Genomic DNA, 27716 nt, shown 5'->3' on the forward strand with positions numbered 1-27716 from the left:
CCGTTAGCATCCTGATGGCGGTCTTAGAGGTCGAACCTGAAACGCTCACCTGCTCTGTGATTAACGACAGAGAGGACGTGTTGAAGCATGACATGTTTGGCTTGTGGGAGGCGGTTTAAAGGCGACCAGTAAAAATCCTGATGTCAGTGTAAACTCACTGATCCAGTGAAGAGGGGCTGGACCGATCTGGACCAGGCTGGACCGAGTCGATCTACGTGAAAGTGTCCTAATTCTGCTTGTCCTGTCCTCACTGACTCTCTGCCGTCTTGTCTTCCGTCCCTCAGACCAACGCCGCCTACGTCTTGTTCTACCATCGACAAGACAAGATCCGAAAACCCACCCTGCCCGCCCCCAGCACGAGCGCCGCCAACGACATCACTTCCTGCAAAGATGACGATGCGGAACTGGGCACCGCCTCCTACGTCACCATGGAAACGGACTAAATGAACCCCAGAGATTTGGTTTTAATTCTACTTGATGGTAATTTATTTGTGTTTGGGTTCTTCGCCAGAGGAACGGGCCTTTTCTCCTCTTTGTCTTTTTGTTTTTTTAAATTTTCCAGTTTTCTTTTTTCCAACGACACTTGAACGTCTCCGGTTTCTCCCCCCTCCCCCAGCAGCAATGCGCGTGCTGCCGCTCGGCGCTCGTCTGCTGAGTTTTAGGTGAAACGCGCTTAGAGAAGATTCAAAGACTTCGGGTGAATTCGATTCTGAAATCCAGTTTTTAAAACACTGACGCAGTTTGAAAATGAAATGAATCCTGTTAAAAGATTCGCTGCGATGGTTTCCGCTCGACGGCATTCAGCAGAAATGCGTGAAACGGAGCGAGGAGTGGGGGATTGTGGGTAATCAGAGGATGTCTGTAGCAGGTAATTTAATAGTGAACAAAGCTGCCGGGTGAGAATGAGCCTCTGTGTATATTTTGGTTGTTTTTTGCTGGTATTTATTTTTTTAACGGATTAATTTCACGTCAGTTTTTCTTCTTCTTCTGTTTTTCCTGAGTGATTCGGATCGACTGGTGCAGGACATTGAGATGCTTATTTTTCATATTTATAGATGAACTTTGTATTCAGGCTAAACGGGCCGAGCGGCAGGAAGCAGTTTGTGAGCGGACGAGACGTTTCGCCTCACTGGAGAGTATTTTTGTATCTTGATGTATGACTGTCGCTCCTGGGCGGGGCCGGAGGGAGGGAGGCGGGGCCGATTTCTTTCTTTGATCTTCCCTGTCAAATATCAGATGAAAATATTTTATTGTACTTTCGAGCTTTTGATATGAATAAAAGATGATTATTATCACGAGACAGTTTTTACGTTTTGGCTGCTTTGAAATGAAAGTGTTTTCGTCCGTGACTGAAGTGTTTTAGTCAAACAGACTCGCGGCAGTTTGTCCAGATGAGGACGACTGCAGGACGCTCGTCCCACAGGTCGTCCCATCATGAGACGTCCACGGTGTCCCGGCATGCAGGGCTGTGGTCACCTGAGCGGCTTTCATGGACGACAAACCCGAGTGAGAAACTGAAAACCCGACAGACGACAGAACTCCAGTTAGCTGTGATGGCACCTTTATTGACCTCACTTCCTGCGGCCTCAGCTGGACGCCGTTAGAAAAGTGTCCGTCCTGCAGGTGAAAACACGAACGCCTGCTGTCATTTAAAAAGCTCCTCCCACAGTTCTGTCCTCCTGAATCGTCCCGGTCGTCTTCAAACGCCGCGTGGCGCCGGGGAAACGTCTTCCTGAGAGGACTCGTCTGGTGCAGAATCTGCTGGTTTGTGAAACACGCCGCCGCTCTGGAACGTTCAGGAACTTTTCTAGAACTCGTCTTCTCTTGTCAGGGTTGTGTCCTCTGGAACACTGAACACACAAAGACTCCAAATATCTGAGCGATCACTGACGACACGGCGGGTCAGAAAGCTCTGGGAGAAGAAACCGTTTGAAGATCTGCTAGCTTTGAGTTCATCACGAGAAAACACTGAAGTACTGCACTGTAGTATTCTCAGTAAGAAGTACTGCACTGTACATTTCTGAAGGCAGTACTTCAGAATTTGGTGTCTCGAAAAAGACAGGAAGTGGGCGAAGCGTCTGACGTCAGAGCGTTGGTGTGTTCTGTGATCCAGAAGCTTCTGAACGTTCTCGCTTCCTCAGACGTTCAGAGTTCCACAAACGTTCCTGGACGCTCCAGAGCTCGCAGGTCCTCCTCGTCCTAGAACATGGTGGACTTGAGGTCTTGGCTGAAGAAGTTTCCAAAGTTGAGGTCTTTGGACATCAGCTCCTCCTCCACGTTCTCCAGCGCCCACTTGTGTTCCACGATCTCCAGCGCCTCCCACTCGCTCTGCGGAGACAAACACACGGTGAGCCTAACGGTGAGGAAAACAACCTCAACATTGAAGGAGTCCCACCACGATGTCCCCGAGGACACGGTGTCTCACCTTAAAGGCCTTGTTGGGGTCGGGGGGCATTGCCATGGCAGCACCCGTCATCTGGTCCTGCATGATCCGTGATTGGTCAGCAGCTGTGAGTGAACGCAGGTTTAGATCAGAGTTGATGGAAAGAGAAAAGAGTTTTTGTCTCCGTGTAGCAGCAGAGGATCAGAGACGTTTGTCCATGCACAAAAAACTATGATCAAATCTCCGATCAGTGATCAACGACTGGAACTGAAGAGATCCCAAAGAGGGACAAAGACTCACCGTTGTCCTGTCCCAGGATGAGGCTGTACATGCTCCTCAGACCAAACACATTCAGGAAGTACCAGGACGCCGAACTCACCCTGCACACACACACACACACACACACACACACACACACACACACACACACACACACACACACACACACACACACACACACACACACACACACACACACACACACACACACACACACACACAGTATGAATGAAACACAACAGAGAAATACACAGGGAAAGACTGGAGAAGTGCTGCGTTCACTGTCTGGTCAAGTGCTGCGTTCACTGTCTGATTAAGTGTTGTGGTGCATTCACTGTCTGGTGAAGTGTTGCGCTGATTCATACCAGGAGGCGTCCAGTGACAGCAGGTCTATCCCTCGCTGTAACATGGGTTTGAACCTCAGGGTCAGAGGAAACGGCACCTTAGCTGCACGACGACAACAAACACACATTCAGCAAGCGTCAACAAGCAGGCGACGGATGAAAAACGGCTTCATGTGAGCGGAGCGGAGCACAGCGACATCAGGAGATTCTTTACACTCCTGACAATCTGTAAAACTCTGAATGAACCTCAGTCTCTCTTAATGACTCTCTATAATCCAGACTTTACTGAACAAAACGACGACTGTAAGCAGTACACACACACACACACACACACACACAGGACTATCTTTTACTCTGACTCACTGATGACGAATCCAGAGAAAGCCCAGTTGATCCATCCACCAATCACAATCATGGGCAGGACGTTGGTCAGGTTTCCCTTCATCATGTCCGTCAACATGCTGGTGTCTGCAACACACACACACACACACACACACACACACACACACACACACACACACACACACACACACACACACACACACACACACACACACACACACACACACACACACACACACACACACACACACACACACACACACACACACACACACACACACACACACACACACCATGGATATAACCTCTGAAATGCACACATACCAGAATAATAACTAGCAACAAACAGTGAGGCAGCGATACACACACACACACACACACACACACACACACACAGACACAGACAGACAGACAGACAGACAGACAGACAGACAGACAGACAGACAGACACACACACACACACACACACACACACACACACACACACACACACACACACACACACCTGTCATGGGGTTCTTGGGGACGACCTTCCTCTTGACCTTCTTGAAGAAGCCGGTCTCTGCGTCGTTGAAGTAATGTTTCCTCATCGCAAAAGACTGAAACAGAGAAAACGTGTTTACACACAGCAGCTCAGAGCTGTTCAGCTCAGGTTCTGATCAGACTGAAAAAGATAAGATAAGATAAGATAAGATAAGATAAGACTTTGTTTATCCCACACCGGGGAAATTTAGTCGTTTAATAAAAATAGAAAAGTTTACAAGATTCAGAATAGAAAAACAACTCTTTATTAAAAGAATCCTCCTGCCATAGAGAAGTGCTGCTGCTCGTCGTCTCATACTGTAAGTAAAACTACTGACATGACGTGTTGTATTGTACTTGAGAAAATACGATTTCGCTTGAGAAAAACTGGGTCTATGTGCACAACAAACACAGTTCATACAAACACAGCTGATAATATGGGTAAAAGTGTGATGTGTGATGATGGACTGAGAAGGACAGCATGAGCAGCGGACACGCAGCTGATCTGACGTCAGGTTCTCCGTCAGCCTCGCGTCCGTCGCCACGTGCTGTCGATCTCTGAGAGCGTGAGCTCACCTGTCGGGGAATGTATTTTCCGTTCTCTCTGAGGATGCGGCTGCGCAGGAGCACCTGGCTGAACAGAAACACCGACGAAACGTCAGATTAGCGGCCAAGCAGCCGGCCAATCAGAACCGCAGACTGTGTTCAGACACGAAACACAAACAGAGGAGAGCCAAACTTGTCTCACCTGTCCGACACCTGCTCCAGGTCCACCTTCTTGTCACTGTGGAGCAGCTGGGTGACGTAATGACGGATGATCCCGACGAAGAAGGTGATGAAGACGATGGGCAGGACCACCCACAAGCGAATGCTGGAGTCCAGCAGGAGCTCTGGACCGGCCATCGCTCTCTGTTCAACCAGCCGACAGACAGAAGCACAGACAGGCGACGATCTGAGGGAGGAGGACAGCTTTAGTCCACAGCGAAGCGCCGAAAAACGTCTTCTGCTGTCGGATGTTTGAGCTTCACTGCGCAGAATGATGAACGTGCAGAGTTTGGAGCTATGAGACCGTTTTCACTCTCGTCTGCTGAAAGAGGAAAGTTTCTCTGAGCTGATCGGATTTTCGCAGGTAGTTTGGAAACCGATCCTGGTTCAGGAGTCAGTTCACGTGACTGAAGTCTCCAGTTCAAACACTCAGAATGGACCTTTCAGCGTGCGTCAAACAGTCAAAGCTCGGAAAATAACACTGATTCATAGATTCTGAAACTTAAAATGAGGAAGAAGATGACGATGGTCCAGATGGTCAGAGGAGTCTTCACGGACTCTGGAAATACCTTCAGAAGAGGAGCGAGTGCTGTTCAAGGACCTTCTGGATGTTTCAAAGGTCACCTTGTATTTATCTTTAGGAGACATGTATGACATGACATCCCAAAGACACCTGCAGTGTCTCAGCAGCCAGGTGACAAACGAGGAAGAACCAAAATACAGGTCCAATGAGCCGCAGCCAATCAGGAGCAGGCGAACGCACCTGGTTTAATTGATCAGGTTGAGATGTCCAAACACCAGGACAACAAAGACGGACAACACTACACAGCGCGACGCTCCATATTGATATGATCTGCACACTGTTGACACGGTCCAGCCTCAGTGACACATTAACTTCTGATAATGAACCGACCTGTTAGCGGTCGCGGAGGGCCCGAAGAGCGGCTAGCCAACGCACGACAACCAGGCACAGATGAAGCTGCAACCGTTTGTTCAAGAACCAACTGTAGCTAAGCTAACCGCTACTAACATCTGGCCAAGCTTCATTTAACAACAGCTAGCTAACGTTAGCATTAGCCCGTTTCCCTGAATAGAAAGTTGGCTAAAGACGCTAGCCGGCTAACTGGGCTAGTTAAGCTAGTTCCTCTTTGGTCTTTAAATTGCTGTTTCTACGAACCGTTTCTTTCAACGACAGTCCAGTTTGTTTTACAGACGTCAACGAGCTGCAGATTTGTCAGATTATTCACAGTTATATGGTTAAAAATGTCACGTATCTTACCACATTTATGAACTTTGAGAATCAGCAACACGACACACACGTCCCGCAGAGTATAAGAGATGAAGCACTTCCTGTCCAAGCGGAAACACGTGACAGAAGACACAGAAAATACTACAAAATAAAACGTATATTCCCTAAGGCGTTATCGTCAACGAATAAGTAAAAAAAGACACAGACAGACAGACAGACAGACAGACAGACACACACACACACACACACACACACACACACACACACAAATGAGGGACAGCAGTGCAGAAAGTGGTGGAATAAAAAGTAACGTTAGAATAAAAACATCATATCATACCAGCCGTTATCAAATCTCACCTTTCAAATTAAAGGTGCTTAGTTGGAGTGTGGGTGACTTCAGGTGTGATGCAGTGACACCTGCTGGTCTCATGTGGGGGGATTTCTCTTCTGCCTGACGTTGTTTGTGTTCAGGGGGATCTACTGATAATCCAGTGAGCAGATACTCTGCATTTTTTCCTCCACTGAATCTTTTAGCCTGCATCTGCCCCTTGATGCAAGACAGGATGTGCACACAGCTCCCCTCTGCACGAAGACCCTGCTGCACGTGTCGAGTTTATAGAGCATGTTGAAGCTTCTCTGAACATTTGCAGCATTGGAATCTGATAAAACTGCTCAGGAAACTGGAAGCAGAAGCATTCGTGAGACACTACATGCAGTGTATGTAACACTTCAGCACAGACACAAATAGAAAATGTACACAAATAGACCTGTAAAACAAACAAACAACAATTTGTGGTTTGAAGTTTTGTGCTTGAACTGTTACTGAACAATAGTGTGTGCGTGTGCGGTTTTCTGAAATCTTGTCAGCGCAGTGAGGTTGCCAGGTTTGGTACGTGGTGTGCAGAGACTGAAGGATAAACTCTTTTTCTTTGAGAGATATTTCCAGCAGGTGACTCTTCTTCTGTGTTGAAGAAGTGCTCTTAAGTGTATTTTTGAATTTTTGACAGACCCAGCCATCTGTTTCCACCTGCTTCTTTATGCTAAGCTAGGCTAACCATATCCTAACTTCCCTTGAAACTTGTGATTTTTGGTAAACTTCTAATTTCACAATGCTGCATCTGAAGCATAAACAGAACACCTGAAGTCATCAGGTCAAACTGCTGTGTGTGTGTGTGTGTGTGTGCGCGTGTGCATGTGTGCGTGCGCGCGTGCGTGCCACTCAAACAAAACAGGACACGTCTTTCCATCAACATGAACAGATTTTTTTTATATCTTTAGAGCAATAAATATTTCCACTTTTTCCATATCTCTGCAATTTCAAAAACAAAGTACAAGTAATATATATTTATATACACAGCTAAAATTTCCATACATAATTTTTAAAATAATGTCGTCTCTGTTGACACATATTTGACACTGTACTCGTACAATTTTACAAGGACTATTGCAGTCTCTCTTTGCTCTACATTATAAACAAGAAATATTTTTTCCATAAAGCGGTCCATTGTGTTGTTACGTACAACTCAGACCCCCGGTCCATCGCCCTTGTATAGATACACACAACACAGACTGCCTTCACACCGGAACAGAAGAATCCAGCACTTTCAACTTTATCTGAACTGGATCTGAGGTGCTTTAACTTTTTAAAATGTTCCCTGTTTTGCCTGCAGCAGTCAGACCAGATCTGTTTCTGTTGGCGTGAAAAAGCAGATCTTCTGTTCCTGGAGTAAACTCAGCCGGAGACAAACTGCCCACTGCGGAGCAAAGTGAGTACTCGCATTATTTTTCATATAACGATGGTTATGTACATTCATGTTTATAATACAGTTTCATTCAGTGCAGATACTGTAATAAATACCACATGCAAACCGATAGTGGAGAGCAGACCCGGGCAGAAAAAACATATTTAAATAGAGCATTTAAGGACCATACCTGGGTTTTTGCATGATATTAAACTGCATTTACAGTACATTACTTCTGCAAACCATGCCATAAATTTACACTGATTTCCTACCATCCAGGCAGCCATTGACTTTATTTCAATGAAAATCTACTCACAGAGACTCGCATTCAGTAGCAGGTAAGATAATCCATCAAGGAAATTTGCCTCTCATTTGAGAATCTACTGTTGGTTGTTTCAAGTATGGCACTGATGAGCTTTGTGGTCAGCAAACCGAGATACCCAGTATTAAAAGAATGAGCAAACATGGGTTTTTGGTGCATTTTCACAGTTGTCCACTGTTGTTCTGCAACTGAGTGTCAAATTTCAAAACAGCCCAGTTATTTTTGTTGAAAACACTGCCACAAATAATGGTAAGATTGACCTCAGAGTGAGTAAACTGGGGTCAAAGCACACAATGCAACTCAGAACCGAAGTCAGAATGATTCACCATGAGGACGAGACCGTGGCTGAATACGTGTTCAGCCTCAGACATCCTCCTGCAGCTGAACACCGTGACACGGTGCCTGGACCCTGAACGAATGCTGACAGCGTTCCATTATCTGTCTGCAAAGAGTGACACTGAAACCGAAGTCTGCCTGGAGGAATGAAACCAATTTAAAAACTGAGGCATGATTTGAAAAAGGTTTGGCAGTAATGTAAAGTAGATACGATCTGTGGTTCACAGCATGCAGAAGCTCGGGCATGGAGCTTTAAAATGGGAAATTCAGTGAGGATGCGCTTGATTGAACTTGGGCACGCAGCGGAACGGCGTGAAATGTTTTGTAATCCCTTACGAGGTAGGTTTGATCCAGTGCTCCTCGAGAACTTTGTTATTTTGCCAGGTGTTTTCGTCTGGATTAGACCTGGACTCACTGTGCGGCTCCTGCAAAGGAGCAAAGTGTTTCTGTCGGTGACTGTAGATGCACGATGGGGACCCGACGGTCCAGGATTGCTAGCAGCTCAGCATGTATAGTTTGTTTGTGTGGTTTTTAAAGGTTGTTTAGTAGCACAAGTGTTTCCATTAAAAGGTTGGCGAGAGGCTGTTTGATGATTCACAGGTGTGTGTTTGCGCAAGCATGCAGGGATGAATGAAAGTAATCATCACAGTCTGTATTAAAAAGATTAGAACATATTGTATGTTAGTCACAGAAAATTCTTGGTTTGTTGTAAACATTAAAAATGAAAAAGGTTTTAGTATTTCCATAAGATGCTCAAAAGAAAAAAAAATCATCTCAAACTCGAAAGCACATAAAATTAAAAATGCTAAAAATACAAAACAGCCCAAGGAGTACGTTAGGTTAGTAGAAGCTTGTCACACAACAATATTGATAATAATATCAGTAGCACACTCTAAAAAGTCAAAGGGGTTCTTCAGATTGAAAACAACAGGGGACCCAAGATGGTTCCCTGAGGAACTCCGTCAACCGATTACAATCCATGATGGCGTTTCCACAAACCTCCAACACAAAAGGCTTATACAAAAAACATTTAAGGGATATTTATTGTTTTGTTTTTCTACTGAGGAACCCGGAGTTGCTCAAATAGCCTGAAGAACTTTTGGTTTTTAGAGCATACATTTTGTTAATTCAAGCAATTCTGAACCTTAGTTACAGATCAACGCTGTTGGCCCCATTGAAAACAGAACACACTGTACAGTTAATATCTACAGTCGGCGCATTCACGTAATCACAAGGAAACTGAAAATGTGTCAGTAATGTTTGCATTCAGAACATGAAAAGAATTTCCCATCATCCACCAGTGGTGAATGTTTCTACGAGGCTGACTAAACCAGCCGCTTCGACGGGAAAGCAACCAGCACTGAGAGGTTTATTTCAAGTCAAAAAGGACGCGTGGCTGGCAACAGTTCAGCGGTGGAGGAACTTTCTACCAGCCACCATGGGCTTCCTGCCCTGACATCCTCTGATCTCGATCGAGTGGAGAGAAAGAGAAAAAACACGTTAACACTCGAATGGTAGGTTTAACTCAAAGTGCAAAAATAATGTGTTCGTTCAAGAATATTTCGCTGCGTGATGTGATGGACTCCAGCAGTCCTTCAGGATGAAAGTAGGTCCAGTTTTCAGGTTCCTTTGTGTCTTTGATGGATGGCAAGGGAGACGAAGGCCTCAGTCCTTCAGCCAGACTTTAAAAATGGAGTAAATGGCTTCATCTGTTATTGTGAATGGATACAATCAATCAATATATTACTGGTGCAGATGATGAATTGTCTTCATATTCCAAGCTGGTCATTCACCATCATTTCACATTGGATCATCCCTCCGTCTGAAGGCACCTTAGTCTCCATTTTGCAATAGAAGTAATGAAAGTGGGATCAAACTTTGTTCACCTTTAAGGTCATCGGAAGTGTTGAAATCTCATATCCCACTGAGAGAAAATCACAGTTTGGACTGGGCGGGAAATCAACCATCTTGTTTCATCAGCCGAACGCTGGTTGACGTCAGTCTGCAGCTGCTGATAACGACTTCATGTAGCTTTGTTTGAAGAGATTCAGCATAGTTTTGTGATTATCATTTCTCATTATCTCTAATAATCAGCCTTTTTCAATTAGAAGTTCTACATAGTTTAAGCATGGACTCAAAACAGGCCTAAACGTGACGTCAGTGGACTGTTAAGCCAACACGTCGTTTCTGAAGACAATGACAGTGTGAGGCTGAGATATCAAACCATTAGCTTTAACAGTCTCAAAATAATGAATGTAAGCAGCACAAAAACATAATTTATTATCTTAAAAATAATGAGAAACTGATTGTTGAGCTTTCAACAACTGACAAGAAATAATAAAGGCAGCAATCAGTCCTGACGTCAATGGGAAACATTTGGTTTTCTCTTCATTTTGGTTTCGGAGATTTGACCTTATTCCAAATCCATAAATGCTGTTCATGTGCGTCATCTGACTCCATGTGCACTTCTGCTATCTGCTCCTCTCTTTCCTGCTGGGTCTCCTTTTATTTGTAGTTTTCTAACTTTCTCTGAATGGAGGTCTATGGGCAGAGGCGTCGGCTGCAGACATCCGTCAGCTGAACAGCCTCACACGGTGGTGATGGAGTCTTTGTTCGGATGTGAATACATCCTTTTTATTTTTGATTTCCCGCCCAGTTCAGGTAACATTTCCAGTTCTACACCTGTTGAGAAATGTGCAGAGTTACATTATAAGAAGGTCTCGTTTAACATGACCTGACGTTAACTCTTTCTGTTCAGGTACTGCTGCTCCCGGCTTCATCAAAGGCAGACAGGCCGGACTGCACCCTGTTTGGCACCTTTCAGCATAATCTCCCTCTCTGGCAACACAGAGGTCACACACAACATGGAGCATGAAACACAGCTGACATTTATCATCATTTCTAGAAACTCTGGCTTCTATCTTTAAATATCAAGGGGAAACTTGCTGAGGATCAAATAAAACTCCTTTCACAAGAATAAATTACTGGGAAAATTACAACATCGAGCATAAACCACCCCCATTTTAAAGTCCCAATCCAAAACCACGACGTCGCGCCTCCTGATGAAACCCTGTAATCCACAAACACTAAAGGCTTTTAGTCATTTTTGCAAAACACTAAAGGTAAAAAGACACCTGTAGTTTCTGTATTTATGATGGCTTATTGAAAGTTTATTGTCCATGTGGAAAGTCTTCAGTAACCTTCACTAATGCACTTTTTATGGTCAAATAAATGCTGGATTGGGGCTTTAAATTACAACAAATCCCTCCCCCTGCATATAGGATTTTCACCATAGACACGCTGACACTCATTATCTATTGCACAGGTCATGCACGCCTGTCTAAGACACAAACTGCACCATATTAATGCGAACCACTTCTGCTTCTCAGCAACACCTCATGGCTTGTAATATGTCAACAACCAAAACAATGGTACGAGTTTTTGTGCAGAAAACAAAGCGGTGCAAGACGAGTGTGATTTTTGGAATACAGTCAAAGGACTCATCGCGTTCTCTGTCCAATCAGACAACACCGCACGTAACAGGCACTGTTCCCTTCACGTCTGGTCCCGGAACCATTTGTCCACTAAAGCCACTCACGAATCTCACTCACGATATGACACAAAGACGTCCTCTGTCAATGGACACGTGTCCTCTGGAGTCCCAGGCCACCTCTGAAGGGCACCGTGGAGGGAAGAGGAGGAGACTTTGATCAAGGCGGGAGGACACAGTGGGAGGTTTTCATCAGTGGGGGGTTGTGTTCTCCATGTGCAGGTCTCCCAGCGGGCGTCGTCCAGGATGTGAGAGTCGCTCTACTTGTGGGGGAAGTGGATGTGAAAATAACACAGACTGAGTAATTTCCTCTTCCCTGCCCTCAGTGCTCTCCTCCTCACTAGGCGGCCGTTTCGATACACCTGCACTTGTCCTCCTCCTCCTCCTCCTCCTCCTCTCCTCCTCCCCCTCCTGCTCCCTCTTACAACCATCCCCCGTTGGCTTGCTGTGGGGTGGCGGACCACCGCCCTTGGCTTCTGCCTCCTCACACGACCGTGCTGATCCGGCTGACAGGTTTCGATTTGGGGCCTCCCCCTTGGCCTCCTCCCGCCCCTGGGTGGAGGGAGAGCGGGCCGGCCGAAGGGGGAGGTAAGGGGGAGTGCGGAGGGGGAGGCGGGATAGAGCTGATGGGCGGGTACTGGGGTCCGTAGGGCTGTGGGGGCGTCTGGCTGACGAGGCGCGCTGAGGGTGTCTGAGGTGGCGGGGTGGCGAAAATGAAGTGGGTGGAGGGGGAGGCGGAGGGGGAGGGGCTGAGGGGGGAGTGTGTGTGCACGGCGTGGTTGTGAGAGTGTGTGTGAGCGTGGGGGTGGGGCTGCGAGTGCGAGATGGTCAATGGGAGCTTGCCGCCTCCACCCGGCCGTGCCGCCGCAGGGTGCGAGTGGTAGAGTCCGTGTGGGGTAGTGGGGGTGACGGGGGAGTGAGGGGACAGCGGCGGGGGCGTGATGAAGCCCATGTTGTAGCGCGCGTGCTGGGCGGGGCCCTGCTGCACCCTCTGATGCTGCTGGGTATGAGAGGGAGCGCAGCCGGGCGGGCCCTGCCGCCGAGGCGCAGAGAACCTGTGCGTGAGGGCGTGGTGCTGTGGGACGCTCTGCACGTGGTAGCGGTGGTGGTGGTGGTAGGGCGGGGGCGGCGTCTGTTGCTGCTGGTGCCCAGTGACACTGGCTCCTCCTCCTCCACTGTTGCCGTGGCAGTACTGGGCGTGCAAAGCCTGCAGCTTGGACGGCCCCCCTCCCGTACCTCCTACCCCTCCAACCCCTCCCGAGTCCGACTGGCCGAGGTTGGGCGATGGGGAGGGGCATGGGGAAGGGGAGGATGGGTGGGGGATGGGAGGCGCGGGGGCGGGGTAGTGGGGGGGTGACGATATCATCAGGGGACTCGGTGGACCCTGCGGAGTCGGCGATGTCATCGTCAGGGGACCAGGAACTTTGCCTCTGCGGCTGCCGAAGAAATTCCCCAGCAGGCCGCCGCCAGTCGGGCCTCCCCCACCCGCCATCCCTCCTCCGCCCCCAACCCCTCCCCCGCTCACGAGTGGGGAGGTGGTGGACCCCCCCTGATTGTGACAGAGCCCCGGCCCACCCCCCACCCCTGTACCGGGGCTCTGAGTAGGGCGGTGTGGCCGGTAGGCTGCTGGAGACGAAGGGACCATCATGGGGCTGTAGGACAGACCTCCAGCAGGCAGGGGGCGCTGCTGATGAGGCCGAGGGCTGCTAATAATGGAACCCTGAGAGGAGGAGGAGGAGGGAGGAGGAAGAGTTTGACACGAGAGGGTGGAGAGAGAATGAAGTTCAGAAGCAGACCACGATTTATTTTAAAATAGCAGATCAGAGGTTTTACAGGTTTTAGGTTTGCAGCCGCTGATTTCACCTCGTTTCAGCGTGTTCATTTTTATGGTCAAAGCCATGTTTTCATCACAGGATGGTGATGTGTTGAAGATCAGGGATGGCTCGAAAACTCGAAAACTTGTTGGTGCGTTCACTAAACCGTTGGCTCTGATCTCAGACTTCACTGTTCTTCTTTGGCCAAGATGTCTGCAGTGATTGGATGGAGGGCTTTGAAATGTGCTTCAGACATTCGTGTTCTTCTCAGGACGAACTGCAACAACTTTGGTGTCCCCTCATCTAGTACCATCGTCAGGTCAGATTTTCAATTCCCATCAGCCTCAGCTGTACTTATCTGCTAATTAGCAAATGTTAGCATGTCTGCACGTTAGCCTCGTCACTGTTTTAGCAGCTTGCTGAAAAACATCGTTGAATCATCGCAGAGCTGTTGTCATGGCCGCAGAACGTTCGCGTTTTAAGCCTTAAATTTTTATTTTGCTCGTTAACAGGAAGCTTTTTGGAAGTAAACTCGCATCTTGAGTCTGGAATCAACGGCTGCTCGACACCTGAAACTTCATGTCTTCACTGAGTTAAACAAGCAGATTACAGGACAGACATGCAGGAAATGAGAAGAATGAGTGAAGCAGACACAGACAAAGGACAGCGTCCTGGTGGACACACTCGGCACACCTGCAACATACCTGCTTTGATCACGTCAGGTGTGTCTGTTGCTGTGTGTCTACTATCAAGCTATTTCTGGACTGTCTGGGACATCCAAAGCTGGAATAAACTCCCTGAACAGTCGCATGTTTCAGCCTGAATACCGAGGACACGTCACAGGACACAAAGACGAGGATGTCCCACACACTCAGCTCTCATGAACCACACAAACATGCAGGCAGAAATACGTCCGCGATGAGCTGCAGAGGCATGCTGGGAGGTCACATCACGCATGCTTTCCCCGCCCCCACCAAACTTACTTCGATGGTACTGTCCAATGACCCCACACTGTTCCTACGACCTCGCTTCCCTGTCACCCAATCAGAATGAGGCAGCGTTAAAATCTGTTCTGACATGTAAAACCCACCAGACGAGAGATGCTGCAGACATGAGACGCATATTTCCTAAAATCATGAGCTATTTAAAGACTTTCAGTTGTGGAATTTAAGTACATTTACTGAAGTACTGTACTTCAATACATACATACTGCCATTTAAGTAGCATTTTGAATTTAGGACTTTTATTTGTGATTTCCTGTGACACAGCGTGAGTCTGACCCTGATGTTGATTCATAAACATGATAGTATTGACGGGACGTTAGTGATCAGCATCAGAAATCAGCCGCAGTGATCCATAAAGTGCAGCTTCAGCAGTGAAATCATTTATATTTCATCTTGTATTTACTGCTGTCGTCCAGTAGGAGGCGACAGAGCATCACGGCACGTCAGACTTCCGTCTTGTTGTATTTATTACCATTTCAGATTTCATCACTATTTCATCGGTTGCATAAGAGCACAGATGTAGGTTTGCTCTGAGTCAGAAATCTGCAGCGTTACAGCAGAAACAGTAAAATATCCCATTTTCAGAGTTTCAGTCACGTCTCAGAGGCTCCCAACAAACGTGCTCTACAGGGGAAAACATGCAGTACAGCGCTCACGTGTCAGGGTGTGTACTTGTACTATAATACCTGTCATGAATGATCGGTGCACTCTGCTCACCTGTTTCAGAGAGGTCTCTGAGGGAGGAGCTGAGCGCCGTGCGTTTGAGTCCATCCACCGAGGCATACGTGTCATCGAGGCTCGGCCTACCCAGAGTGCCGTTCACCACCTCGCTCTTTACGGGGCCGGCGGCGGTGTTGGACCCCGGCGTGGCCCCTCCTCCCGGTCCGCCCCCTGTCAACACGCCAGGACGCATCACACCTTTCTGCTTCTCGAGTTCAGCTGGAGGGAAGAGAAGGTAAACCCCGAAACGTCTGTCAGTACTATGAAAACTACTACTACTACTACTACTACTACTGCTACAGAAACTGCTGGTGCACATTGTTACAACTAATACTCCTGTAAGTACTACTTCTACTGGCCCTGATCTTCCATGTACACCTACCACTACTACATCTGTTATGATTACTACTGCTGCTAATAATACTTTGACTGCTACAATGTTACTTGTATGTTACCTACAAATACTATTGATGCGAGTATTACTACTACTACAACTATTATTATGACTGCTGATGTCACTAGAACTACTGTTACTGCTGCTGCTAGTACTACTACTCAGTGGAGGAATGTAACTAAGCACATTTCCTCAAGTACCGTACTTCAGTACAAAGTTGATGTACTTATACCATACTTGAATATTTCCATCTAGCATCTTCCTAGGCTTTTAATTTGAAACACAGGCAGGAAGTGGCCAGTGTCATTAAACATTAAGAGCAACTGTGAAAAACATAAAGGGAAATTAAGTGAAAATAATCACTGATTGACCGAAGCATTTCTGGTACAAGTACAAGTACTGCTACTACTGCTTCTGTTATGAATATCATTGTTATCACTACTGCTAATGCTAATGCTAATGCTAATGCTACCAGTCATACTATTACTGCAGTAACTAGTGGTACCACTACATCTGCCATTACTATTACTGATACTACTGCAAGGACTACTGCTTCTACAAATCTACTAACGCTACAATACTACAAATTAAATACTACTACTTTAAGTTTCCTGTTACTGCCAAGTTTATTAATGAAGTAATGTTGGAGCTTGTAGTGATGCTACCACAGCAGCTTCTGCCCCGAGAACTACTGGACCCACGTCCAACCACTGCTATCAGCTGCTGATACTATGATGGGTACTACAACTACTACTACTACTCCTGCATTACGAGCAGTACTGTTGCAGGAACACTTACACTCCACCCTGTACTTCTCCATGTCCTGCACCTCAGCGATGCTCTCTCGGAGGTCGGAGGTGAAGCGCGCTCGGTCCTGCTGGCTCGGAGCCGTGAAGACGATCAGCACCTTCCTCTCTCCTCCAGGATTCGCCGACGTCAGTCTGATGCCGTGAGGGTAGTCTGAGCGAGACACACACACACACACACACACACACACACACACACACACACACACACACACACACAGATATAAAAGGGAACCTTGAGTTTTACAGGAGGGAAAACTGAACAGGACCACAAGTTCCCGCCATTCTAACGGCTCACTTAAGCACTGCTTTGTTTTGAGCTAAATGCTAATGCTAACATCCTCCCAGTGACAGTGTAAGCTGACATTTTTGGGTAATGTTAACATTTGTTAACACACTAAAAACAAAGTGCAGCTGAGGTTGATGGAAATACTAATATAATATTTTTTATATACTGTGCCACAGTGAAAAACAGTATTTTTAATCCATCTGCAATTTAAATCTTTTTCCCAATAGCAATATGATTTTCTAATGCCCCCCCCCTTAGTATAGAATATACATTTATATATAGTTGATTTTATTTTCTATTTTTTTATTCTCTTCTTTGCTTCTTTTTATATTCCTGATCAAAGTGCTGAATTGAATCCATGTTGATGGAGACACGACTGTTGTTTCACTCATAACCACACGTCAGCCTCACAGTGGTGATGGAGGAAAGGTCAGAGGTCACCAAATTCAGTGAGATTCATCGTCTGGGGACCAGAAATGCCTGTAACAACCCTCTGAAAAGTCCATCCGAAGTGGACCGATCAATACCGCCACGCTCGATGAAATCTCAGCCGATCGGCTTCATCGTCATCCAAACGCCACTTCCTGTTTCCTGAGCTCAGAGAGAGCACAGCAAGTACAGAAAAATGACCCAAATATTGAATTTAAAGTATGTGTTCATGGAGGACCCCGACCCCGGATCAGTGAGTGCACACACACACACACACACACACACACACACACACACACACACACATACACACACACACACACACACACACACACACACACACACACACACACACACACACACACACATTCTTACCTCCCTCCCACATGATACACACAGATAGATGACTGTGCCCATCCGCCCACATACAGAAATACATGCATGCGCGCACACACACACACACGCGCACACACACACACACACACACACACACACACACACACACACACACACACACACACACACACACACCAGCCGTCCATGTAAGATTGTGCTGATGAATCATGTGGGACAATCTGTCCCGGTCACAGTCATTACCGCAGTCTGCCAAGTCCCATTTAGCTCCAACTGGAGAGGCAGAACTGTCAACAACAACAACAGCTAAACAAAACAACCAACAAACTAAAGAGTGCCCACGCTGACCGCGCTGTCGGCCCGGACGCCGACGAGCCCACAAATAATGGCTAACAGCTGAGCAGTGTTGACCTCGTAACCTGATGCAATGTAATGAGATGCGATGCAACAGAACTGAGCGGAGCTGAAACTGAATTTGAGCACAGAATCTGAGAGGAGGCTCATAAAGAGACCGAGTCCATCAGTGGAAATGATTCTAAGTATTTTCATTCAACACCTTCACATTCAGAAACGCCGAGCTGGACGTCTGAGTAAGCAGCCGCCACGTTTATGAGCAAACTGACGCCACACATCGTTAGAAAGCTAAGACTCATGTGATTCGAGTGATGGAAACCTTTGTGAGATATGATCACAACAGCAGATACAACAGCAAACAAACGATGAACTGACGTCTGACAGCGGTCCGCTGACCGTAACACAGAAACAGTCTGGTAACACCCACAAAGGTCCAGTCGGTCCATCCAGTCAAACGCTGAGTCCTAAACGCTGTAATAATCCACAGAGAGCGGTTTCATCTCTTCTAATTAGCCTGCAGACGTGCTATGCGTACACCTTTTCTTTGCTATAACTCCAGTGAGCATGAAGGCGTTGATCTCAAAGTGGCCGTCGCGGCCCGACCTTTTGATTGACACCTCTCTTAGCCACTTAGGATCTTCCATGTCACATCCACAGCCAACAGTAGCCAATGAGAGTCTGAGTTCAGAGGAAGTACCTCATTCTTTTCTTTTGCGTAAAGATTGAGCCAATTGAAACCAATTTGAAAGACGCTTCACGCGGCCAATCAAATTCCAGAAATGAGGTTAAGCTGCTTCAGGCTGCAGCAGCTGTCAGTGCACAGTGAGTGTCTGTGATGAGTGTTTAAAGGGTTTACAGGAACGTTAAGGGGCACCTCAAAAGATGCTAAATCCATCTCACTCCAAAGCTTCTAACATCATCACAGGCCCACATGTATTTATCACCCTTTATCAAATATTTAATTGATGCTAAGTGAAGTGAGATGAGAATATTCTGGATGTTCTGAATCATTCAGTCATCATTTCTCCAAAACTCAGCCTGACAGATTTGGTATTCATGGAAACTTTGGGATCTGAGTTGACTTACATCAACTGTACATTTGCATCAATCTCACCTGTGTTTATCACTAATCTGAGGCCACCTGCAAAGCTCTGATTGGTCATTTGTTTCTCCAATCAGGACAGAAGACCAGACCCACGTGAATCTATGGAGGCCATCGAGCATCTGAAAGCAGCTCTGATGGAGCGTGCTGGCAGCTTCAGCATCACTGATGGCTGCTCTTCACGGGGTTGAAACAGGACCTGAGCCTCAGGTCAGCCGTCATCCTGTGGGCTGTTTGTTTATCCACCTTCTGAAAATGGTGGAGATGTGATTTTGGAGCTGAACTCTTCAGAGCAAGGCAGCCTGTTAACAGGTGCTGAGGCAGATTTGAAACACCACCAACTCCAATCTGCCGCACACGAGCGAGAGCCAATTCTTCTCTGCTGAAATAGAGGCTTGGAAACCACACACACCCACACGCTCAGACACACACACACACACGACTCAGTGTACGATTGTGTTAACATCATTATTGAAAAATGTGTCGGTTGAATGAGTCATGTTTAGAGGAATCCAGCTAAGCAGCAGCCTTGTTTTCAGATTGACAGTCATATATTTAGGAAATCCTGTGATATGCTTCCACTGTGCGTCTTTGAAACGAGCTGCTGGTGTTTTCAGCGGAGCAGCGACGACGCTCCTGCACACCGCCGGCGCCTCGCGTTTAACGAAAAGGCTGGCAGACACAGAGCAATTTCAGTAATTGGAGAGGGAAGCAACGTCTTGTTTTGCCAAGTGATTATTAACAGATTGCGGAGAACATTTCCAAGTGGGACAGAGTCTCCGATTTTTGGTGCACGTTTCGAGAGTAAAATCGAGCGCGGTGCTTTGAACAAGCTGCACTCGTTAGGATTTCACAGCTCCTGGACTCAAAAATAACCTGCTGCAGCCTCGAGGTGTCACGAACCCGACCGCTGCCGATCTGAAGGCGCCTCCTGCAAACACAGGTTCCGTGTGAGCACTTCCTGCACCCCCGGGCATCGCTTTGGTCGTGTCGGCTGTGAGTTTACTGTCACTTTAAATGGCTGCTAAGCGCTTCAGCACCTGGTTTGGTGTGCAGGTTCATCCTCACAGGTGTGTTCTGCAGAAAGCGAGGATACACCTGAACCTACAGGACATGTCAGGTCCTCGCCAGACTCTGGAGACACGGACACACACTGTAAGTTGCTGCTAGCATCTATATGTGTGTGTGTGTGTGTGTGTGTGTGTGTGTGTGTCTGCATGCGTGCCTTTCAGCGGCCCGCTGACTGCAGGGTAAAAATAGAGTCGAGCAAGTGCAAGAAAGAAATAGAGAGATAAAAAATAAAATGGAGAGAGGCTGAGACAGATGGACGGAGCAGATGGACGAGAGGAGACGGAGAGAGGACGAGAGAGGCGGAGACAGAGAGAGAGAGGGACGGAGAGAGAGCGAGCAGGACTTACAGGTGTTCTGGAAGGTGTGGACCTGCATGTCCAACAGAGGGAATGATTGTCTGAAGTTGTACGTCACTGAGGTCTTCTTCTTCTGGAAGATCTTTGTCACCTGAGGAGGAGGAGGAGGAGGAGGAGGAGGAGGAGGAGGAGGAGGAGGAGGAGGAGAGAAAAAAGTCATTGCAGGAGGGAGAAGAGACGGGAAGAGGAGACGAAGGAGGAGGGAACGTTTGATTATCTTCATTTGTTTCTTTTGTTCATTTCCAGGTGAGATGTTTCTAAAATCGCCTTTCCTCCATAAACTGAACACACTTGTTTCCGTCACACTGTAAATGAATTAAAAACGATCCAGTAATAATGAATTCAGGCTGAAACCTCAGTCAGAGTCACTGTAACGTGCTTTAAATCACTGAATCGGAGCCGACGGCTTCAGTCGGAGTGCTGCTGCTTCACATGAAGCTGGTTCACATCGCCTGCCTTGACCTTCACGTGACCTTTGTGAACATTGACCCTGTGAACTCCAGGCTGCCCTCCCTCCCTTTGATGAATGAATGTGCATGTAGAGATCCTCCGCCAGGTGATGGTGAGCTCAGCTGGATGTAAACACGTCGTATTTGCTGTTATCGGCTCCTGTTTGCTCTGCAGCTTTGAAAACAGATAAAACTCTGGATTACTGCTGCTCTTAAATGAGTCCGGGAGCCTCGGAGAGCTGCGCCGATCGCAGCAGTTTGTTTATGTATTATGTATTAGTGTATTATGTCTGTGTGTTAGCGTACAGGCTGAAGCACAGCACTGAATGTACCATTAAAACCAAAACCGAGAGGCTGGAACAGGAAGCAGAGCCAGGAGTCTGGATTGTTCCTGTGGGTTCATCATGACAGACAAACTGTCAGGATACATGGAGACGTCTGAGTCTGCGCTAACGTAAAACACGGTCATTAACGTGTGTTCAGACCTCTTCAGGTCCGTCAAACGTTCCATCGGGATTCAGCATGAAACGCCTGATTAAACACACACTTCCTTTTGTTTTTCAGATTCTCACTGACTTCACGGACAAACACCAGACGTGACTGACGGGTAAACCCTGTTGACAAATCCTGCCTGGGTTTCCTGCTTAAGTCTGCGTGTATTTGCATTTCCTCTAATGCGACGTCAGACTTTTCGACATTTCTGGAGCGCGGCATTAAACAGGTCCGGGCATTATGGGATAAAGCGTCTCTGGTGACGCACAATCACTTTATCTCCCACCAGAGAAAATCCTCTGAGAACTGAACCTAAACGCGGTCCAAACACACAAACACAAACACACAAAGGGACGGAGTGAGTGTGTGAAACAAGCTAAAAGACTGCCAGCGATACACACTCACACCTTCACACACACACACACAGTGACACACAAAGCGTGCGTGATCACCATCAGCAGGTCGTTGAACAGGAAGACTTCTCTCTGGTGGACGCCGCTCCTCTGAGCTCTGTTCGGGTCTGGAACCTCAAACAGCTGACAGCAGCACACCAACCTGCGATGAGGCAGGGACAGCACCTGCAACACGCACGCACACACGCACGCACGCACGCACGCACGCACGCACGCACGCACACACACACACACACACACACACACAGTGTTATTCCTTTAATGCAAGTCAGAAACAAAGGTTACTTTTGGTTTCACACGTAAAGAATTTTCTGTGATAAATAACAACACAAAAAAGTTTACTGCATGAGTCATCACTTTGACTATTGTGTGTGTGTGTGTGCGCGTATGTGTGTGTGTGTGTATAAAGATAAAGATAAAAAGTTAAAAACGTGTAGAACACTGGGGGATGAATCTCTGTTACCTCGTATAACCAAATGTCACTTTCAGTGCGTAAAACAACAGCTTGTCGAGTCATTTTAAGACACTGGAAGGCGTCAGAAACTCCAGGTGAAAGAATGGGTCTGTGCAATGATGACACATGATGATGGGGGGAAGGGGGTGACCCCCCGGGACAGGTTTTGGGATTACATAAAGATAGATAATACCCCCCGAGGACTCTGGTTTTCTTCTGGTGTACCCCAGCAGCACGTCTATATGATGTATGCAGAAGCATGTGTGTGTGTGTGTGTGTGTGTGTGTGTGTGCAGGTATGCATGTATGAAGGTGTGAGTGCATGTACAGATACGTGCACGTATTGGTTGATATTAGTATTCACATTCTTTTGCATTTGCTTTTTTAAAGTTAGAAAACAAAAATATGTTGAGTCTGTTAATTGTTAGTTATGTACTTCCTGTCCCTGTATGGAGACATGGTGAGCATTCCATGTACCAAGCCTTTGAAAGGTTCAATGAAACGATGTTTAACACTGTCACAGTGGGTTCAGGAGGGTGTGTGTGTGTGTGTGTGTGTGTGTGTGTGTGTGTGTGTGTGAATGGGTGAAGATTTAGTGAGACGTCATCAGTCATCACAGTCATCACTGACGTCCACGCTGTGTCAGAACAGGAAGAGTTCATGAGTTTAACCACCAGCAGAACGACCTGCTGTGAACTTTATCAGCACTTTGTTTGTTCAAAACCTTCTGGTTTGAATTTTAATTAATCATGAGAAGTCTGAGCGTAAACAAGGAGATGCTGAAATGTGAGAGCAGAAACCGGGTTTTATTCTGTGATGGAGCAGAAAATGTGAAGTTCGTCAGTCCAGCTGTGTTGGAGCAGAAGTCCGGGGGGCGACAGCGAGTCTGGCCTGCTTTAGTTTTCTCTCTTGTGATGATGCTGTCAGTATAATTCTGCAGTCTGACTCACAGGAAGGAGGGTGCTGGCTTAAGCCTGCCATTGGTCGACTATTTCATTCGCCTCGTCCTCCCCTTCTGCTGTCTGTGTGTTACGTTCAAAGTCTCCGACGTTACGTGAGACACCAACATTAAGAGCCTGAGCGAGCTGCCTGCCTGACGAGGTCTGGACGGTGCGTTCAGGCTCCTCGTGTGCAAAAGAGTTTTAAATCTTACAAAATTTAGCAGATTTTAAGGTTTGTTTGAGGTGCCGGAGGGTCTTACAGGCTTCTTGCCGACCACCATCCTCTCCACTGCCTGGACCTGAGACACGTGGTCATCGTTGGTCCTCAGCTCCCATTTCTGGATCCTCCCATAGATCGCCACCAGCAGGTCCCGGGGGATGTCCTGACCATTATCGACACCTGAGGAAGCACACCAGGTTTCACATGTGAAATGTAATGTGGGACAAACAGAAGCTGACTGACGCCATCCGGCTGGTGTTACACTCAAACACGTCCCTCCTGTCAGCAGCATTTTAGGTTTGATTTGATGTTCCCTTTAGATTTGGGATCAATAACCATCTGATGACAGAAGAAAGAATGATTCAGAGGAAAAACGCAGTGATACACACACAGTGTAGAAATACTCTGCTCCAGGTACAAGTCCTGCATTCAAAACTGCAGTAAAATTACAAAAACACTAGCATGGAGAGATACTTAAAGCAGAAAAAGTAAAAATGAGGAGCATAATTACTGATGCATTAATACTTTTATGTTGCAGGTAGTAAAGTACTTGTAGTATATGTACCGCTGGGTAGGTGGTGAGTTTCACCAAGGGATCAATAAAACCTTTATCCATAATAATACATCAGAATTTATTTGTTGATTACTTTTTATTTATTATCTATTTTATTATTAAACTAATCTTCAAAGTAACTAAAGTTATGAAATAAATTAAATGCAGTAAAACGCACAATATCTACCCCTGAACTGTCCTGGAGTACAAGTATAAATGGAAATACTCAAGTAAAGTACAAGTATATCAAATTTACTAAGGTGTGATACTTTTAAGTTAGTTTTCACTGACAGCTTCACTGAAATGCTAATGACTTCCCAGAACAGCCCTCAGTGAATCAAAAGCTCATCTGATAAATGAAATAAGCTGAACGTTAATTGAATGTTTCTGAAGCTGGAAATCAGCTTTCAGTGACTCTGACTGATGGTGACGATGAGGAGCTGCAGCGTTTCTGCTCTTTAACTTCTGCTTCTGCGTCTGATCACAGGAGGATCGACGGACTGACTGACCCCGCAGGTTCTTGATGAAGTCCTCCAGCTTCATCTTCCTCTCCGGCTTGACGTTGGGGCTGTACATGTCCGTGTTGAGGAGGATGATGGCGAAGGCCAGGATGAAGATGGTGTCTGGATTCTGGAACTGCCGGATCAGCACCGGGTTACAAACACAGTACCGCTGACTGGAGAGAGAGAGAGAAGGTGTGACACAGACCATCAGGAGGTCCACGACTCATCAGCTCACCGCGTCCTCCCACAGAGCCAAACCTGCCCAGCTGTTCAGTACCTGAAGGCCTCCACCAGCCGCTCCACCCGCTGCGCTTCACCCTGGACTTTGATCTGAGCCTGGAACTTCCTCAGAGCGTCGTCGAGGTCCATCCCCGAGAAGTCCATCTCATCCAGGACACAGCTGCAGACAGACATGTGTTACCTCAGCGTTCAACACTCAGGACCGACGCGAGCGAAGCCGATGGTGGCGTCTTGTACTCACTCCAGGACGTCCTTGTTGAACTGCTGCCGGCTGCCCAGGAACTCTCCGATCATCTGCCTGCTCAGACCTTTCCTCTCCAGGATGAACCTGGCGATGCCCACCGGCGTGTCCGAGACAAAGCCCCTCTCGATCAGGTACTGGATCCCCTTCTCCGGCTTCCTGTGGACGATACGACACGTTTAAAGTTAAATCTGGTTGTTTTTTTTCGGTTTCCTCACTTATTTCTTTCATTTTGTTTCGGGGATGCTGCCATCTTTGCTCCTCCTATGAAGGAGTGCTGAACAGGATTTCACACAGCATTACCAAACAACTGCATCAGATAAGTTTGCCTCTTAACTTAACTTAGCTTAGCGTGTTGACTGTGATTGATTCGCAGGACAGAAGCTGGTCTAACATTTCAAAACAAGTTAATATGACAAACATCTCAGCCAGACTTTGATGAAGGAGAGCTGAAGCGAGGAGAGGAACGAAACTGAAATGTAATCGTGATTATCAGTCGAGAGCGAGGCGAAGCTGTCGGTGGTCACTGAAGCTGAAGAGCGCTCTGCGTTCCTATTGGTCAATGATTATTGATTATTGCTCGGGTGTCTAAACACGTACTTGTTGAACAGGTTGAGTCCGATGCGGTACTGCCGCCGCTGCACCACATCGTTGTTAAAGGCGGGTGAGTCCCAGCTGTGGCGGCTCTCTCTCTGATAGGTCTGTTTCCCCAGCGTGGCTCCTCCGATTGGCTCCCGCAGGCTGTCTCGCGACGAGGAGCCGGAGCTGCAGTTGTTGACTGTCGTGTCATCGTTGGAGTTGGTGGTGGTGGAGTTGACGCTCTCGTTGTCTCCGTCCGAGCAGAGCAGATGGTGGTGGTGGAGGTGGGGGTGGTGGGCGTGGTGCTGCTGCTGGGCCTCCATGTTTTGGAGCGCAGAGGACGAGGAGGAGGACAGCGGCGAGGGCGTGAGCGGCGGCAGCGGTGAGAGAGGTGTGAGCGGTGGGACAGGGGAGGGCAGTGGGGAAGAGGGGGGTTCTGGGTAAACATGGGGGAGGTGGTGTTGGTGGTGCAGGTGGTGGTAGTGGTGCTGGGCGAAGTGCTGGATGTAGGGGCTGCCGCCGTGCATGTGGTGCATGTGCATGATGTGCGGCTGGCTGTACTGTGGGTGGTGGTGGAGGATGGTGGGCAGGTGAGGGATGGGCGATGGGTGAGGGTGGGGGTGGGGGTGGGGGTGGGGGTGGGGGTGGGGGTGTGAGTGGGTGTGTTGAAGCGGTTGAGGGAGCGGGTGTGAGGGCAGGGTCCGGGCTGAAGGCATCGGTAAGGGGACGCTGGCGGGACTGCGAGTCTGTCCCTGCGCCGTGGCGACCGAGCGGCCATTTGGTTTGTGTTTGATGGTTCCCTGCGGAGAGTCGGCTTCGCTGCTTCCTCCTCCGCCTCCTCCTCCTCCTCGCTCATCCTCTCCACTCTCTCCTTCACCTCCTCCACCCCTCCTCTCTCCTCCTCCTCGCTCGACTCCTGACGGCTCCTGTTCGTACACCAGGCGTCCGATGGAGCCTCGCTCCGACCTGAAGATTTGAACACCAACGCTGACGTTAAAGATTCCAGATGAGGTGAAAACAAACAAAATCAAACTATTGAAATACTTAAAATCTGACAGGAACTAGGAGGACGAACTGCTCCGCAAAAGAAGACAACAAAGCAAGAGTCGATGGCACTAATTTGTGTCTTGAATGAATAAAATGTGTGAACTTTTAAAAAATATTCCTCTTAGCTGACAGTTAGCAAGCTAGTTAGCTGAGAGAGTGACTGTGACTGACTGCGGCTGGTAGACTAGCATGCTAGAAGCTCTGTGATTGGCTGTGCTGACCTGTCACTCATGTCCACTGAGCTGTCACTGGGTGGTTCAATAGTTAGGACAGGGAGGTGTCCTCCTCCGCCTCCTCCTCCTCCTGCCCTCCCTCTGTACTCCCCTCGACACTCCGTGCAGGGGGTGCTGCTCCTCCGGCTGGCGATGCTGCCTCCCTCCGTCTCTCTGCTGTCCTCCCTCCCCCCTGGACCGACGCCTCCCCCCCCCCCCCAGTACTCCGTGTCAGAGCTGGAAGCAGGGCGGGAGAGTGGCGAGGATGGTGGGCGGGAGAGCGGCGAGGAGGGGAGGCAGCCTTCGTCCATGTAGAGGGTGACATCGCTGAAGGAGGTGGCAGTGCTGTCCTCGTGCATGGCGGCACCTCCTCCCACACCTTCTCTCCCCCCAACTCCTCCCACACGGCCCACCAAGCGCCGGGACGAAGGGTTGGTATTGCGCCATGCACACTCCCTGTAATCTTCCTCCTCGTCCTCCTCCTCATCCTCCTCCCCTTCCTCCTCCTCCTCTTCCTCTTCTTCATCTCCCTCCTCATCCTCCTCGTCGTCCTCCTCTCCCTCTCCTCCCGCTTCCTGTGAGTCTTCACGACCGGACTGGCAGGTGAGGGAGTCGTCCATGGAGTCGGCCAAAGACTTAACCTGCAGTCCATCAGAGACAGACACGTGGACATGTTGGACACTCTCAGCTGCAAATGGAACCAGGCCTTTATTTGAGACAGGCCTTTTTTCTAATTTCCCCTCTTTTTGTATGTAATCATTTTTAATTTAGGGGTCTTTAGGAGGAGTTTTCTGGTCTGCTCTTTCCTTAATCTGTTTTTAATGAATCTAAACTCAAAACTCCTCC

General features: G+C 47.8%; 3 protein-coding genes across 7 annotated transcripts in view; 1 reads left to right on the forward strand and 2 right to left on the reverse strand.

Annotated features, from left to right (window-relative positions):
* usp11 (ubiquitin specific peptidase 11) overlaps window positions 1-1298 on the forward strand; it is a 10819-nt gene extending 9521 nt beyond the window's left edge. The window contains exon 21 of the mRNA XM_070968410.1: window positions 285-1298. Within this exon, the coding sequence (XP_070824511.1) occupies window positions 285-443 (159 nt within the window). The 3' untranslated portion in view covers window positions 444-1298. The remainder of the gene's footprint in view (window positions 1-284) is intronic.
* A 248-nt stretch (window positions 1299-1546) lies between these two features.
* On the reverse strand, window positions 1547-6151 carry LOC139335030 (ER membrane protein complex subunit 3). The gene is made up of 9 exons (XM_070968411.1): window positions 5915-6151; window positions 4619-4822; window positions 4447-4504; window positions 3854-3947; window positions 3370-3474; window positions 3028-3109; window positions 2684-2763; window positions 2426-2508; window positions 1547-2328 (listed from the first exon to the last, which is right to left on the reverse strand). Exons 2-9 carry the CDS (start codon window positions 4771-4773, stop codon window positions 2200-2202), a joined length of 786 nt encoding a protein of 261 aa, XP_070824512.1. The 5' UTR covers window positions 4774-4822; window positions 5915-6151; the 3' UTR covers window positions 1547-2199.
* A 4338-nt stretch (window positions 6152-10489) lies between these two features.
* LOC139334984 (IQ motif and SEC7 domain-containing protein 1-like) overlaps window positions 10490-27716 on the reverse strand; it is a 126078-nt gene continuing 108851 nt past the window's right edge. For all 5 annotated transcript variants that reach the window (XM_070968312.1, XM_070968313.1, XM_070968314.1 and 2 more), the window contains 12 exons: window positions 26880-27511; window positions 25633-26577; window positions 25033-25191; window positions 24829-24951; window positions 24558-24724; window positions 23536-23675; window positions 21921-22046; window positions 20519-20618; window positions 16565-16726; window positions 15370-15591; window positions 14632-14681; window positions 10490-13554 (listed from right to left, as the gene is read on the reverse strand). In XM_070968312.1, the coding sequence (XP_070824413.1) occupies window positions 12319-13554; window positions 14632-14681; window positions 15370-15591; window positions 16565-16726; window positions 20519-20618; window positions 21921-22046; window positions 23536-23675; window positions 24558-24724; window positions 24829-24951; window positions 25033-25191; window positions 25633-26577; window positions 26880-27511 (4062 nt within the window). In that variant the 3' untranslated portion in view covers window positions 10490-12318. The remainder of the gene's footprint in view (window positions 13555-14631; window positions 14682-15369; window positions 15592-16564; window positions 16727-20518; window positions 20619-21920; window positions 22047-23535; window positions 23676-24557; window positions 24725-24828; window positions 24952-25032; window positions 25192-25632; window positions 26578-26879; window positions 27512-27716) is intronic.

This window comes from Chaetodon trifascialis, chromosome 8, assembly GCF_039877785.1.
Source record: "Chaetodon trifascialis isolate fChaTrf1 chromosome 8, fChaTrf1.hap1, whole genome shotgun sequence".
Classification (NCBI taxonomy): Eukaryota; Metazoa; Chordata; class Actinopteri; order Chaetodontiformes; family Chaetodontidae; genus Chaetodon; species Chaetodon trifascialis.

Bases quoted from the DNA above. Each gene is read 5' to 3' on its own strand.
- LOC139335030 (XM_070968411.1), bottom strand. From the start codon at position 4,773: ATGGCCGGTCCAGAGCTCCTGCTGGACTCCAGCATTCGCTTGTGGGTG. The intron at 3,948-4,446 runs GTGAGCTCACGC...TCTCTGTTTCAG, and splicing joins GAAAATACATTCCCCGACAG to TCTTTTGCGATGAGGAAACA. The intron at 3,110-3,369 runs GTGAGTCAGAGT...GTCGTCGTGCAG, and splicing joins TTTCTCTGGATTCGTCATCA to CTAAGGTGCCGTTTCCTCTG.